This window comes from Podarcis cretensis (assembly GCF_951804945.1).
Source record: "Podarcis cretensis genome assembly, chromosome: 16".
NCBI classification, from domain to species: domain Eukaryota; kingdom Metazoa; phylum Chordata; class Lepidosauria; order Squamata; family Lacertidae; genus Podarcis; species Podarcis cretensis.
The window spans coordinates 28,178,669-28,193,940 of record NC_137186.1 but is presented as its reverse complement, the minus strand read 5'-3'; the positions used below and the strand labels follow the sequence as shown (position 1 = coordinate 28,193,940).

The 15,272-nt window shown below is 45.5% G+C and overlaps 1 protein-coding gene across 1 annotated transcript; it reads right to left on the bottom strand.

Moving 5' to 3' along the window:
- Window positions 1-5,159: 5,159 nt before the first annotated feature.
- Window positions 5,160-13,184, bottom strand: YWHAH (tyrosine 3-monooxygenase/tryptophan 5-monooxygenase activation protein eta). Its single transcript, XM_079957459.1, has 2 exons — window positions 12,733-13,184; window positions 5,160-6,541 (listed from the first exon to the last, which is right to left on the bottom strand). Exons 1-2 carry the CDS (start codon window positions 12,817-12,819, stop codon window positions 5,885-5,887), a joined length of 744 nt encoding a protein of 247 aa, XP_079813585.1. The 5' UTR covers window positions 12,820-13,184; the 3' UTR covers window positions 5,160-5,884.
- Window positions 13,185-15,272: the final 2,088 nt, after the last annotated feature.

Genomic DNA, 15,272 nt, shown 5'->3' with positions numbered 1-15,272 from the left:
TCCACCTTTGTCCTAGTAATGAGCTGAAGCTGTGTACACAATATACCTTTCTTCTTTTTTGGCGATCACTCGTAGCCGAGTAAGATTGTCTTCCATAAACACGGTTTTAACAATGAGTCCGTAAGTGACTGTGGAGGCCAGTTCTGGATCCACAGATCCTTCCACAGTGGAGACATTGGTTTCTGGGTGGGAGTTGACCATGGTGTAGATTTGCCAAGCGTGCCTTCCTCTTAGCACGTTTCTCCCTTGCATCCTGAGTTTGAGTGTCTTCAAAGCCCATGACACCTTTGGTAAAGGCTGTTCTCCAATTGGAGCGCTTGCAGGCGAGTGTTTCCCAGTTGTTGGTGTTTATATAAGTGGGAGAGGGCTTGTTTGTGTGGGCTTGGCAAAAGTGGCATCTGGGCCACAGCAAGAACACTGTTCAGGACAGAATGGCCGCACTATTCAGCTTCACCTATCTCCAGGCTCTTTGGGAGTTCTTAAGACATGGTGAATGATGACATGTTACCTGGCATGGTTTAGAAGTGTTTAAAGCAAGAAAAAAGAAGATTTAAACAGAGAGGTTGCATTAAACTGGCCGGCAGCTCACCCTCTCCCCAACAAAGACAAGGCAGTGATATGCTTTCACAGGGAAATGGAAAGATCTTAAGATTGCAAACCGCTTTGCTGCTTCTTTTAGAAACTCCACAGGCAAGAGCATTCTCCATCTGCAAGGGTTTACTGCCTCCAGCAGAGTCACTGGGGAATTGCAAGATGTAAATATTTTGGGTTCAGGAGGACGCCAAGCTGCTTAAATAAAAATAATTTCGTACCACCATATCCTATAATATCAGGGCAGTGTACCATGTTAAAACATAAAGCACCACTTGTATAAAACAATTAAATACAGTTAATCATTAAAGTGATTGGCTAATCAAAAGTAAAAATTAAACTGCTGCAAAGGCCTGTTGGCTTTTAAAATAGCCTTTGAGGCACCTGAAAGTTAAAAGTGAGGATGTCTGCTACATCTCTGCTGGAAGACTGTTCCATAGCATGGGACCAGCGACACTCAATGCCCAGCTTCCAGCTGAGACCAGCCAGGCCTCTGTAACATGGAGCAGAGTGTACAATGTTCCATGTAGAATGTCCAGCTGGCATCTTAATTTATCACCAATAGAGATGTACACAATCCAGTTTGAGATTCATCCTTGATGGAAAAAACTAGGCAAAGAAAGGTGGTTTGAAAGCCACCACCATAAGGAACCATCTCATCTCAAACAGAATCTGCTATCTAACACTGCGGATGGCTGCTGCTTTAGAACAGCCAGTCTTTCTCTACACATAGCGTGAGCAGTCTAAAGGAGACAGAATAGGCAATTAAATTTTTTTGACAGGTCCCTCCCACATCAAATGATTTATTTCTGTTGTGTGCATCTGCCCCCCCCCCAGTGGAACAGGAACATCTCCGGACACGGGTTGGATATCATTACTTCCTCAGCAAGCTGGCTCCGTAACCCTAGCAACACTCCTCAGTGCAACCACGTCATGCTGTCTCCAAGGCAACAGTTGCTAGTGCAATGACATCATGGTGTTGCCATGGAGATGCTCCATGAAAATCAAGGGGAAAATATACTCTAAAGTAAATAGGGACTGGTGTGGAGGGGAGGGGGGAGATGGAAACAGGGAAAGGGAGGATGAAGAAGAGCTAACAAACAAGGTTTGTAAGGCATCAAGAGGGAAGGATCGCCATGCATCTTTGCCAGGAGGAATTAACATATTCCTTGGCCCGGCTGAAGAATTAATCATTGTGCGGCCCTGTTTGGTTTTGAAACAAATGTCCTCTTCCTGCCCTCTGTAATTTCCATAATTGTTGTTGTTGTTCTCTATGCAATTGTGTTTGGGAATACTTGCTCACTTGCAGCACACCCTGAAGGCTGGTTTTCTCTACAGCTGGTTCAGTAACATCCAGAAGAATATATTACATGCTTCACATACCAAACAAGTTTAATACATAAATTAATGGGCAAAACTTAAGGGATGAATTTTGATTAGCACCAGGAGGCAACTGGAAGCCTGTGGGAACCTGCTGAGCACATAAGCAAGAGCACTGTTAGAATTAGGTGTTTGGCTGCAGAGTCGAGACTCCTCGCCCACCAGAACCTCTGTAGTCCAGCAGGGTAGTTACTAACCTGATAGTATTTTTCGGACACACCAACAAAACCACAATCTATGTCAGATGCTCATGACTGGGGTCTATGAAAACTCTAGAATCTGTTGGTCTCTCCATACCTAGCCATCATGGTCTCCTCTGGCTCAACCCCAACTTTCTCAATTCAACTTTGCCTCTACTTCTAGGGGCCAGGAAGGATCTTCAGGAGCAGTTGCTGAGATGTGCTTATGCTTCTCGTGCAGACATTGACCAGAACTCAGAAGACTGTGCATTAATGCCCAGAGGAATGGTGCAAACATAACCCCACCCATTCTGGGAGGGATTTTTAACTGCCTGCCCAGGGTGCTCATCAAACTAATGAAAACGTTATGGGCATTCATTCATCCTTACGTACCAGCAACATGACTCTATGAACAGCTTCTTCGCCACTGAGTGGAATTCAGGAACATTAAAATCAAGAACATGATTTGCCATGCAGTGAACTCTGACCAAAAGCTGGGTATGTCCCATAACTATCCATAGTACCATACCTGCCTTTCTGTCTTTAGACAATGAAAAACTTTCTGGTTGTGGCAAAGGGATCCCCCCACCCCCACCTACTTGAGATTTGTTTTAATAACCTCAAAATAGGGTGAGATAGCATTGACTTATTTTAGCTAACAAGCAGTTGTAAAAGATTTAACACCAATCAATAACCTCTGCTGAAGGTTTTGCTTTTCCTTCATTAAAGAGTGTTTTTCTCCTAGGAAATTAACATTCCACTCCTGATTCCTGCTCTGCTCAGGCCAAAGAGATGGAAAATGAAAAGCAGGTTTCCTATTTATTGAGCAACAGCATAGTCTTAGGAACACAGGAAGCTGCTTTATATTTGGTCCATTTACCTCAGTATTGTCTACACTGACTGGCAGATCACCCAAGTTTCAGATGGGTTCTCTCCCAGCCCTGTCTGCAGATTGGATGTGGGACCATGACAAACCTAGACAGCATCTTAAAAAGCAGATATCACCTTACCAACAAAGGTCCATATAGTTAAAGCCATGGTTTTCCCAGTAGTGATGTATGGAAGTGAGAGCTGGACCATAAAGAAGGCTGATCGCCGAAGAATTGATGCTTTTGAATTATGGTGCTGGAGGAGACTCTTGAGAGTCCCATGGACTGCAAGATGATCAAACCTATCCATTCTTAAGGAAATCAGCCCTGAGTGCTCACTGGAAGGACAGATCCTGAAGCTGAGGCTCCAATACTTTGGGCCACCTCATGAGAAGAGAAGACTCCCTGGAAAAGACCCTGATGTTGGGAAAGATGGAGGGCACAAGAAGGGGACGACAGAGGACGAGATGGTTGGATAGTGTTCTTGAAGCTACCAGCATGAGTTTGACCAAACTGCGGGAGGCAGTGGAAGACAAGAGTGCCTGGCGTGCTCTGGTCCATGGGGTCATGAAGAGTCGGACACGACTAAACAACTAAACAACAACAAACGTGCAGAGCAGGTGCTCCGTGACAGAGTTACAGCCCTTTCCCCAAGTTAGGCCCAAATGCAGCTCCCAGAGCTTCAGACTCAGACCTTTTATGGTAACTCAACTTTTTAAACCAATAAAGCTTTGCTTCCAAAATTTTGGGAAGCCTTCCTCAACTGGGTCCCCTCAATATGTTGTGGACTGCAACTCCTGTCACAGCCAGGCTGCACTGGGCCCTTTCTAAGCATGCAGTGGAATTGTTGCAACTCTAAATATATGGCCCCAAACCCCTTCATATCCACATGCCAGAAATTAAGGACTGGGCTTCTGTATCCTATGCCCTTTTAAAATGTGTTGGGGGGGTTTGCTTGTTGTTTTTACTTTTATTATGTTTTATTATTTTGTGGTTTTATATTCTGATTTTATTATGTGAACCGCCCTGAGGCCTGCGGGTATAGGGTGGTATATAAATTTAATAAATAATAATAAATAATAACAATTATTATGGCAGAATGGTTGTGTCTCATGTCTTAAAACACTTGAGCAGCATTCTAAAAAAAAAAAACCAACCACCCCCAGTTCAAATCAAGAGTCCCCACCACCACCAATAGGACTTGATTTGCCAATGGTAGGGGTGGACTAAATTCAGGAAAGACCTCCTGTGAAGGGCACTAGGAATATCCCAGGCTAGAGGGAGGAATTTATGTCTGCTCAGTCTTCAGGCAGCCTCATTGGGCAGATTCTCGTTTCTTGTTGCTATGCTAGCCTCCTCATGATACTCCAATTGTGTCAGGCCAGATCTCTCTGCAGCCTGGGAGAGCTCCACCTCTGAAGTGCACATGTGTGGCATGTATGATAAGGAACTGGCTTTTATATTATTGTCTCTTGTTCCCAACAAAGGAATGTTCCAGGAATCTGCCCTTAACTTCCAGAATGTGATACTCCAGTAGGTAACTAGGTCAAAAAGAAGGGTGGGATCTTATGCAATTGGTCATACTTTAAAGTGAAGCTGTGTAAGGTTGGCATACCAGCAGAGTTCTATGGCACCCATGGGACAGAAGAAAACCTCATGCCTCATCCACTAGCAGTAAAATCAGTCAGGCATTCATTGCAACTGGGGCAAAATATTCACTCTGCATTTCCCTGTTACTGGAACCCAGCTAATCAATGAGAAGGAGCTTGCAGGTTTAGCGAGCTTATTTAATTCCTATAGTTACACACCTTGGGCATATTAGTTTGCAAATATTTGAGAATTGAAGAAGGCTTGTAAATTTATTTGCTCCATCTTGTATCTGCCAGCAGAAGCTGTGAGAAATCACTAAGAAGCCCATTTTTTGAGAGGCTAACATCCTTTTTGAGGTGATGGCGATTTCCTCTGAGACATGCTGTGGCCCAGAGATTCAGCAGCAGCAAAAGGAACATCCGAGGAATGCAGGTAAATTTGAATATACCTTTGCCCCTCTCTAGAAATTCCTATTTCATTGTACTTCGTAAGTCACCTTGAGAACTTTGGTTAGTGGGTGGGTTTAAATACTCTCAAACAAACACACAACTTCTTACAACTTATCTCCCCCAAGCAGCAGTTTATTTTCTTTAATTCCAAAACACTTAATTTAGAAGTCTGGCATCTCATCATCCATCTTAACATGGGCTAACATTGACACTGCGCTGTCAGAATACACAGGCAACTGAACAGCCAAAGAATTTACAAAAAATAAATCATGATTCTTCAAAACTGCAAAAAAAAGCTTACAAGTATCAAAATCAAAACCTCAAGATGCATTGCCTGAAACCAAGTCTGTGCACATAAAGAGTGAAACACAGATTGTTATAGAACCTCACATTTTAAAATTGATGAACAGGACAAAATCAGTTCACATCTGCTTAGAGCCACTTCCATGTTTTGCATGTATAAGATGTACTGCTGAACTGACATAATCCACTCCAAGCAGAAAATTTAAATATTCAATTTCCGATCAATTCTCCTAAATCATTTCCACTCTTTTATTAACCCATAAAATATGAATCAAATGAAACTAAAATGCCTCATTTTAAGTTTCTTCCTGCACAATATGCCACTATGATAAACAGGGCTGATACACCATTTAGTCCAGCAATGCCCATGAAGCCCCATCTGAAGCAGCATCTGGCAGACCTCACAGCTGTGCCAACAATACATTTATGCTTAGCACTAAATACATAGTGTGATCGTGGCAAAGAAGTATTGGTGATGGTGATGAGGTGGTGGTTGATGGGAAGCCGTGATCTGGGGAGCTCTTCAATTGTTGCCTTCCCCTGCCTCCTCATCCTGCTGGTCACTTGTCCAGAGAGTGAGGTTGTCTCGAAGGAGCTGCATGATAAGCGTGGAGTCCTTGTAGGAATCCTCGTTGAGTGTGTCCAGCTCCGCAATGGCATCATCAAAGGCTTGTTTGGCTAGAAGGCAGGCCTGCTCAGGGGCATTCTGGATTTCATAGTAGAAGACAGAGAAGTTGAGTGCCAGCCCCAGCCTGATTGGGTGCGTGGGCTGCATGTGCTCTTTGCTGATTTCAAAGGCTTCTTTGTAGGCAGCCTCTGATGCTTCCACAACGCTGTTCTTCTTCTCACCTGCAGCGACTTCTGCCAAATAGCGGTAGTAATCACCTTTCATTTTCAGGTAGAAGACCTTGCTCTCATATTGAATGTCACTGCAGTTCTTGATCAAGAACTTGTCTAGCAGGGCCAAAACATCATTGCATACTGTCTCCAACTCCTTTTCAATCTTCTCCCTGTATGCTTTAACCTTTTCCAGCTTCTTCTCATTCCCATCAGCCATGGTTTTCTGCTCTATGCTGCTGATGACTCGCCAGGAAGATCGCCTGGCACCAACTACATTCTTGTATGCTACAGACAGCAGGTTCCTGTCTTCATTTGAGAGGGGCTCATTCAGCTCGGTCACCTGCAAATGCACATAGAGATATTAAGACAAGGTTTGGGGGCCAAATATACCATCCTCCAAACCATACCACATGTACAAGTTTCACCCATATCTATTACAAAAGCCAAAAGACTCTCTAGGCCCTTATGGTTGCAGAGAAACTAGTTTTTCAACATTGGAACTTCCATTCCATTAATCAATAGAAGGACAAAAGACCTCTCTTTGCTCTCTGAACATGGAACACATGAACAACAGTTTTTCACCTCATCAGCCATTTGGAGGTTTAAAGTAACTCTGCCTTGCATTGATGAACATAGTAAGGACACCGTAGGAAGCAGAGAATGATTCAAGTGTATCTCCACCCTCAGGCAGAAGCAGAATGATTTTACATTATGTATTGAGAGGACAACATTCATATCGTAAGCGCAAAGCAACATCAATAATAATGACAGATTACAGGGCTGGAAAATTCTCTTGCACTTAAAATTAAGGTATGGGTGACTAAGAATTTATAATGTATATTCCTACACAGATCTGGCACCTTCAATTTTTATGCCTTCAAAAGAGGCTAGAATAGCAGCTGTGTTAGTTTGCTACTAAATAAATAAATGCCATTAAAGAACAGCACCTAAGGCCCACCAGATTTACTGAGACAGAGGATTTGTGGATTTAAAAGTCCATGAGCCCTTTTTCAGTGATTGCTCATAAAAACATAATCTTAGCACCTTGGAACACATATTCAGCCCCAGTTGATTCATCTTTCACAGGCTGAGAAAAAGGATCCCTGCATTGCATAGAGTCACATCAGCTGAGAATCAGAAATGCAGCTATAACTTCCCTGAGTCTGTGACTGCTTAGGGAAGGAATGATATGGCTGCTAAGACAATGGAAACTGCCGTGCTGAAAACTGGAGGCAGCATGCAGTAGGAAGCAGGAGTAGAGCAAAGAGAAGTATCTTCTAGCTCCCCAGCATCCACTGTGGAAGTGTGGAAGGCAAATTAGCCCAAAGCCATCCTGTTGTGGGAAGAAGATATTGCAACTTCCATAAAGAAAAAAATTAGAAGGGTTGAGTGCTTTAAGTCAGTGTTTCCCAACTTTTGGTCTCCAGCTGTTTTTGGACTACAATTCCCATCATCCCTGACCACTGGCCTTGCTAGCTAGGGATGATGGGAGTTGTAGTCCAAAAACAGCTGGAGACCAAAGGTTGGGAAACACTGCTTTAAGTGACCAACTAAGGGAGGTGCAACCCTTACTCAGTGTGAGACATAATTAATGCAACAATCAACCAGCTACAAATGTACAAACCAAGAAGTAACACCACAGTTTTTCTACAACATTTAACTCAATTTGAGGAAGAAATATAAATGAGGAAATTTTGTATACAAAAATGCATGTGATTTTCCTAAAACTTTCATAAGAAGAATTAAAAACATCTGCATTATTAAAATTGATTTTCTTTCATTTCAGTCTCCTAAATTACAGCTAATGAAATTCCCTATATAAGGAATCTGGAAATGAACAGAGTCCTCATCTTGGAAATGTAGATATGAACTCATTGTCTACGTCACAAGTTACGTGGCACGTGGCAGTCCTGTCCACTAACAAATAATTCTACTTATGTCTCTAGTATAAATAGCTAGCCATATGTGTGTACGGGACCAATGGAACACCCTGTACTAAAATCTAGCTCAGGCCAAAAAAAAAAAAAAAGAGCAAAGCACTGCTCCTTTCAGAGCACTGCAAAAGGCTCAATGACAAGCAAATAGTAACCCCACTGGAGGAATAATGCACTTTTTACCAAATAAAATTCCTTTGCTCCTATTCACATTTATAACTCATTCCACCTTTCATTCTAACAGAATACTGCTCCACAGCTCCTTTACCACAGGGGTAAGGGTGAGGAACTAGTTAGACAGGAGGGTGTCTTGATTAAGGGAATCCTGCCCCTACCTGTTACTGTCCACTTGTCTTCTGAAAGGATAGATACAGCTCCACTTTCACAGTATGGCTCACTTCTTGCCTACTAAATGTAGGCGATATGGGTCACATTCAAGTAAACTGGGCAGCTCTCCACACAATGCTATGCATGCTTTCTTGAGACAAAAATCCTCACCATAAAGCAAAGATGTCTTAAGCTGAAAACCTTTGACTGAAGTTTGTACATGAGAACCAAGCCTCTGCAAACCTGCTTACCATGGCAAGTGTGGTGGTGTTCTCTGATAAGCATGACACACAGCCAGCAATGCAAGCTAAAGAGGTAAACCTCTGCCCCTTGCTGTCCTTTCTTGTTCTGGAGCAGGAAAGAAGGGTGCAGAAGACTGGACACAGCAACCTGAAGCTATGCCAAACCACTCTCCTGATGGGCAACATTGCTTGGAGGTGCCACTACCTCTGACTAGTGTTAGCCAACCACCTATTCTCGTGCAGGTGCCCATTGGGCAACACTGCTCAAAAGCACTCAGAAATCCTCCAAACACCTTCACTCTGACCTAGCATGCTACCCCCCTCTCTACCCAGAGGTAGGGCAGGGGCTTGCATACAAGATGGGGCTGGCTTTTACACAACACTGATAAGAATGTGCAAGTTCTCTATATTTCTCTTTGGAGTGGCAGCATGTTCTAATTTCACTGTTTATTAGGATCAGCATCTCAATTTCTCGTGAAATAGGGAAGAATATGTAGCAGACAGCAATATAAGAGGCAATATAAATTCCCTTGTGAAACATCAACCAATATAATTTCAAATGGGGAAAATGTTCAAACCCCACCCCACCACCAGCAAGATGATCCTGTTTAGACATGCAGAAAGCATTAAGGTTACTAGCATGGTTAAATATGGCTGCACCTGAACTAGTAGCACTGATTTCAGCAAGACACAGTTCTAAATGGATGTCCTTACCCTAGAGTATCAAACCATGTTATACAATGTTGAATCTGTTCTAAAACCAATAATTAGTATGCAGAATTGTGGTAAAGACTCCCATCACTTCTAGTCTCCAAAAAGATGAGGCCAGAGTAAGGCAGAATCAAATGAGCAGTTGAAAGGAATGATGTTATAACCATTTCACAGTCCTACAATAATAGTTTGAGCCCATCACATAAATGGAAAATTATGCCAACAACAAAGATGACATTGCCAGGTACTGTATTTTGTAGAGTGAGACAAGCCATCCTTTCTATTAACAAGCATGCAAGCCTTGTCCCCATTTTATATACTTCTCTAAGCACCTTGGCTCCAAAATCTAAATTTTGCCTGAAAATGTATTCCTCAGCAGGGCAGGAAAGGAGCAAGCATGTGCTGGCTGTCACCATTAACACAAACCACAGGGTGTTGACACCCTCTATGCAGCAGGCCAGAGACCTCTGGAGTATGTGCACACCCTGCTTCCTTGCAGTGCACCTAGTGATTCGCACTGCAGGGCCCTGGAGAGGGAAAGCAGGAAGCACTGGAGAATGATAGTGCAAATAACTAAGCCACACATTAAGATTAGGGACTTCCTCCCAAACCATGTATGCAAGGGACCCCTCTTACACTCCCCAGACCTTTACATTCATCACCCCATGACAGGAGCACTATCAATACTCTTTTCCTCCCTCGCATAACAGAGCCTATAAGAGAAATCCCTAGCGGAGGTTCTTTCTTTTACAGATAGCCCTAACTCCCCCTCCCCCAATCCTTCTCTTTCCTCCTTCTCCATTTATTTTATTTTTGCACTTGGTTTTAAAAGGGTCCCAAAGGAACCTACAGCTTGCCAACATTTGTGTTCTTCCTTCACAGCCTTCACCCAGGTATGTTGTTTGGTGCCCCTTGTTATCAAGAGTCAGGGTGTCTAATCATTTTAGTATATGTAAAGAATAACTAATGCAAATCTAGTGCAATTGACAACCTCCAGATTTAAGGCAGATGCCTTTGAAAGAGCTATTTCCTATATATTTTGCCTTGGGACAGGTATCCACACTGATCTCTTTTCCCTCCCTGTTCCCTTTCTTGCCTCTCTAACTCTTGAGTAAGTTACCCCACAATGCTTCAAGTGATATGGAAGTTTTTTACTACCCTTTTTGTAGTAAACTGCATATTCAATTATTCTAAAACTGCACTGTTGTCTTGAAGATAATTCCCCTTCAGAAAACATGTTTGCTGTGATGCACTGCAACCCTTGGGTAAAGATCCTAACACATGTCATCCAGGTATGCATGTGCACTACTATACATGTGTAGTCATTCTGGAATCATGAAATTGCTCTTTTTATGGTGGGAACTTCAAAAGTAGGTCAAAAGCAGACAGGAATAAACAGCAATCCAACCCCACAAGATGCCCCAGAGCTGCACCATTTACATGTCAGACTATTGCTCAGACTGACAAATGGATCTTGAAGCAAAAGTATCCAAGAGTAGCTGTTTTAAAGACTGAATCCCCACTGCTACTGAAGCCTGCCTCAGAGCAGTAGGGAGTGCTTGTGCTACAGTAGCTCAGGCTCAGAGTCAGCATGCGGCAAGACAGATGGGCAGAAACATAATCATCCAGCACTGCGACTATCTCCAAGGTTGTGCAGAGGAAAGAATCTGAGGTAGAATCAAGAGTGTTAACAGACAGGAAGCAGGGAGGAGGGGGTGAGTGTGCAAAATCCCCCTGCAAGCAAAAATGGGGAAACTGGGTAGTCATAAATACTATTCAGTCAGCATACTTTCATGGAAAACTCGTAATGCCAACGTATGAGGGGAAACCCTCCAAAGAACTCTGTCAGTTGATTTTGGTCCCTTGGATTTGATACTCACTAGAGCAAGATAGCAAAGCGAGGATGAATGCTGACCACCTGGATCACACAGAAGAAAACTGACATGCCCTGCATTTACATGCAATCTGATATTTTTTTGGGTGGGCCAAATAAAAAGAAGCCTGTCCAGTGGCAATAAGAAAAACAGACTTGTATTAGAATCATGTTATGTTATAGAATACTATCAAAACTCAATTAGATTTTAATCCTTTTTATGCTGCTGAATATTGAAATGACAACAACAAAAGGCAAAAATAAAATTCTGAACCAGTTATTTGGAAGGTTATTGAGGCAAGTACCATATAAATGCAAAAGGGGGCTGCTGGAAATAAGGGAGATGGATAGCAGTATGGCCAAAAGGCCCTTTTTCAAAGTGGTTCAAGATGTTTTAGAAGCAGAGCCTCATTAGCATGAGGGACAAACTGTTAGGAAGCTCTCCAACAAAAGCCACATGAAATAGAACCCTCTGACAAACCTTGCAGAGAAGAGCTTCCCAGCCAGATCTGCCCCATGGCTCAAATCAGTCTCCATCCCACTCGAACAGTGCCCACATCCCCATTGCTCCACCTTGCCGCATGGGCTCAGGGCTTGTCCTCAGCTTCTGGCACACACAGACACGCCAAGCTGTTAAAGGGCACTCCCTTAGTGCACTACATACACCCACTCCATCGTTGACAATGCCCATGTCAGCTGATAAGCAGACAGGGAGGGAAATGATAAAATAATCTGACTAACCCCACCTCAAGAAAGCCACACACACTCCTGTCCTGCCTAGTCACAACATACGTGTGTGGTGTGGTGAGAAGACTAAAAGGGGCTAAAACACCCTTCCCCTTTCCTAGCTCATTCCCAGAGGATGGAGACTAACAGGCAGCATGCCTTAGAAGGGAGGCTGAGAGGAGAGATCTGTTCACTGGCTACAACCAGTTCATTCTTTTACAGGAGATCCCCACCCACACCCCAACTTCTACTTTCAGGGGGAGGACTGAGAGAGGGGGGGCACCTAGACCAGGCCTGAGAGAAAGGGGCCACAGCAGCTGATTCAATGGATAGCACCCACCCCCTCTGAACTCCCCCCTCCCAGCCTCTTCCCAGCTCCAACTACAGAAAAGCAGAAACCCGCCTCCCCGAGAAAGTCTTCCACAATACCCTATTAAGATCACTTAATAGAAATAAAAGGGGGGCAGCCACAGATTAAGAAAAAGAGACAGGTATCGCAAGGCATCCGCCTTAAGGGTTAGGGGGACTGAGAAGGGAGGTGAGAAGGGGGGGGACACATTTGGAGCGAGAAGTCTTGGTCACCATCGCCGACCCCCTTTCCTCCTCCAGGGGGGGCGGCCGCCATCCTCATCCTCCCCGTGGGTGGGTCTGGCGGTGGGTCAGCAGCAGCAGCAGCCCCTTCTTCTTCTTCTTGGCTCCCCTCGCTCGGTCCACTCACCGCTTTCATGGCCGAAGCCATGTCGTCGTATCGCTCCGCCTGCTCGGCCAGGCGGGCTCGCTGCAGCAGCTGCTCGCGGTCGCTCATCGTCGTGGTTGTCCGGGGGCTGAGGCGGAGGCTCGAGGTGGCGGTGGGGTCTCTGGGCTGGGGCTGTGCGCGCCCTTCCGAGGCGAAGCTCCTTTCAGGGCCGGCCAAAGACAGAGCGAGGCTGAGGCGGCGGCGGCGTCGCCTCAGAAGCAGCAGCAGCAGCAGCAGCAGTAGCAGCAACGGCTCTCCCTCCTTCGCCTCTTTTTTACCTCAGGCGAGAGAGAGCGCGCGCACTCTGTGACTGACTGGACCGACTGGCTGCTTCGCGCACGCGCAGCTTCAAACGTCTACTCCCTCGCTCTCGCGCGTGCGCGCTCCACACACCGGCCAGCGCCCGGCAGAGACTCACCCACCTACCTACATACATACACACGCTCACTGCATGACACCGTGCGCATGCGTCAGAGAGTAAAGCGCCGCCGCTCAAGGGAAAGGAGGGCAAGTTGGATTCCTTGCTGCGATATTATATATATATATAAAAAAAAAAAAGCTGCGCGTGCGCACGCCTGACGAGGCATTCCCCTTATAGTAAAAAAAGCGGGCAAAGTGGGCGGAGCCAAGAAGACCGCAAGGGAAGGGAGGGGTTGCGGAGGGCGCGTGCCCGTGCGTCAGCCCATCAGTCACGCGCGTGAGCCGCGGCTGGCCCCGGCGTTCTATTTCTAGCTGACGTCATCGGCTATAAATAGCTCCGCGGCGCTGGACGCGGGAGTGCGCGGGGCGGGGAGAGGGAGAAAGGAGCATGCGCGGTAGCCTTGCTGCATTGCAAAAGGAGTGGGCGGGCATTGCGGAGGGAGGCAGGGAGGAGGGGGGGGCGTCCCACGAGGAGGGTTGGTAGATCTAGAGGCTGACCTCCCTAACACCTCCCCCAAAAAATCTCTCCCTCGGTCGTGATGCTCAGTGGTCTCAGCCTGACCTACCTCGCAGGGCTGTTGTTGCGAGTGTGAAATTGGGGCGGGAAGAGCTCGCTGAAAGAAGCGTAAGACTGTGGGAATATGGTCGTCTCGTCATAAGACTTGAAATGTTCTAAGTTTGCTGGGAGGTGGACTTTTTCGGGAGTGTCTTTCACAGGACTCATTGTCTGTTCTCTTCTGCAGAGAGAAGCCCTTCCTTGCAAAGGTGGCAAGAGCCTTTCACAGGGTAAACAAGCTTTGCCTTCCAGCTACAGTGGTACCTCGGGTTACATACGCTTCAGGTTACAGACTCCGCTAACCCAAAAATATTACCTCGGCTTAAGAACTTTGCTTCAGGATGAGAACAGAAATTGTGCTCTGGTGGCGCAGCGGCAGCAGGAGGCCCCATTAGCTAAAGTGGTGCTTCAGGTTAAGAACAGTTTCAGGTTAAGAACGTACCTCCGGAACAAATTAAGTTCTTAACCCGAGGTACTACTACTGTATTTTGAACTAGGAAGAGGAGGAGGAGTTTGGATTTGATATCCCGCTTTATCACTACCCAAAGGAGTCTCAAAGCGGCTAACATTCTCCTTTCCCTTCCTCCCCCACAACAAAACACTCTGTGAGGTGAGTGGGGCCGAGAGACTTCAGAGAAGTGTGACTGGCCCAAGGTCACCCAGCAGCTGCATGTGGAGGAGCGGGGAAGCGAACCCGGTTCACCAGATTACGAGTCTACCGCTCTTAACCACTACACCACACTGCCCCAGCCTGATGGGGCTCAGAGTCCAACATCTTGAGGACATGAGGAAAAGTGAAGGGGTGTTTGAGACATTAAGGGCAGCAGGTTGGGAGGCAGATATTGGCCCTGGGCTCAATGTTCCCCCACGAGCCTGAGTGACTTCCGAGCCTCCAACTCGCCTCCGCCTGGCTTGCACACTTGATTTTTTTCTCCTTTCATTTGCCGGGAAAGCATGACTTATTAATGCACAGCTTGTCTCTTAAGTGCCCATTTCTCCTTCTCCCTGGCACTCGGACGTCGGGGCTGCAGCCTGAGCCAGGAGAAGAGTCACCCCCATCTGTTGCCATGGTTCAGGAGGAAGGGAGAAGATGGATATATTTGTCTCCGGTTGCTAAAGGCAAAGGAGGCAGACCAGCCTATCCGCACAGAGCAGGACTATGTGTGCAACATCAGCTCTCTGGTGGGACCAAGTCTGCACGTTCTTATATATCGTCATTGTAGGAGTTGTCTCTGGGAAGGGCTGTCCTCCGCCCCCAGTTCTTTTTTTGCTAGAAGATGATGGGTTAAGGAGGAAGGAGAGGAATCAGCCCCTTTGGGTTTTTTTTCTCTGTTTCCCATTTTCCCAATCCTCCACATCAGTTTACAATTTTTGTTCAAATCCTCAAATTCACAATTTCCAGTAAAACAATTCATATATTAGGGGGATCGCATGCATTATTGTACACTTTTTTTGGAGAAATACACTGCAAAATAGTTTGCAATTACCATTTTCAAGTCCTCACAAAAATTTGTCAGCATTTCAGTGGGCATGTTGCCTAATACTG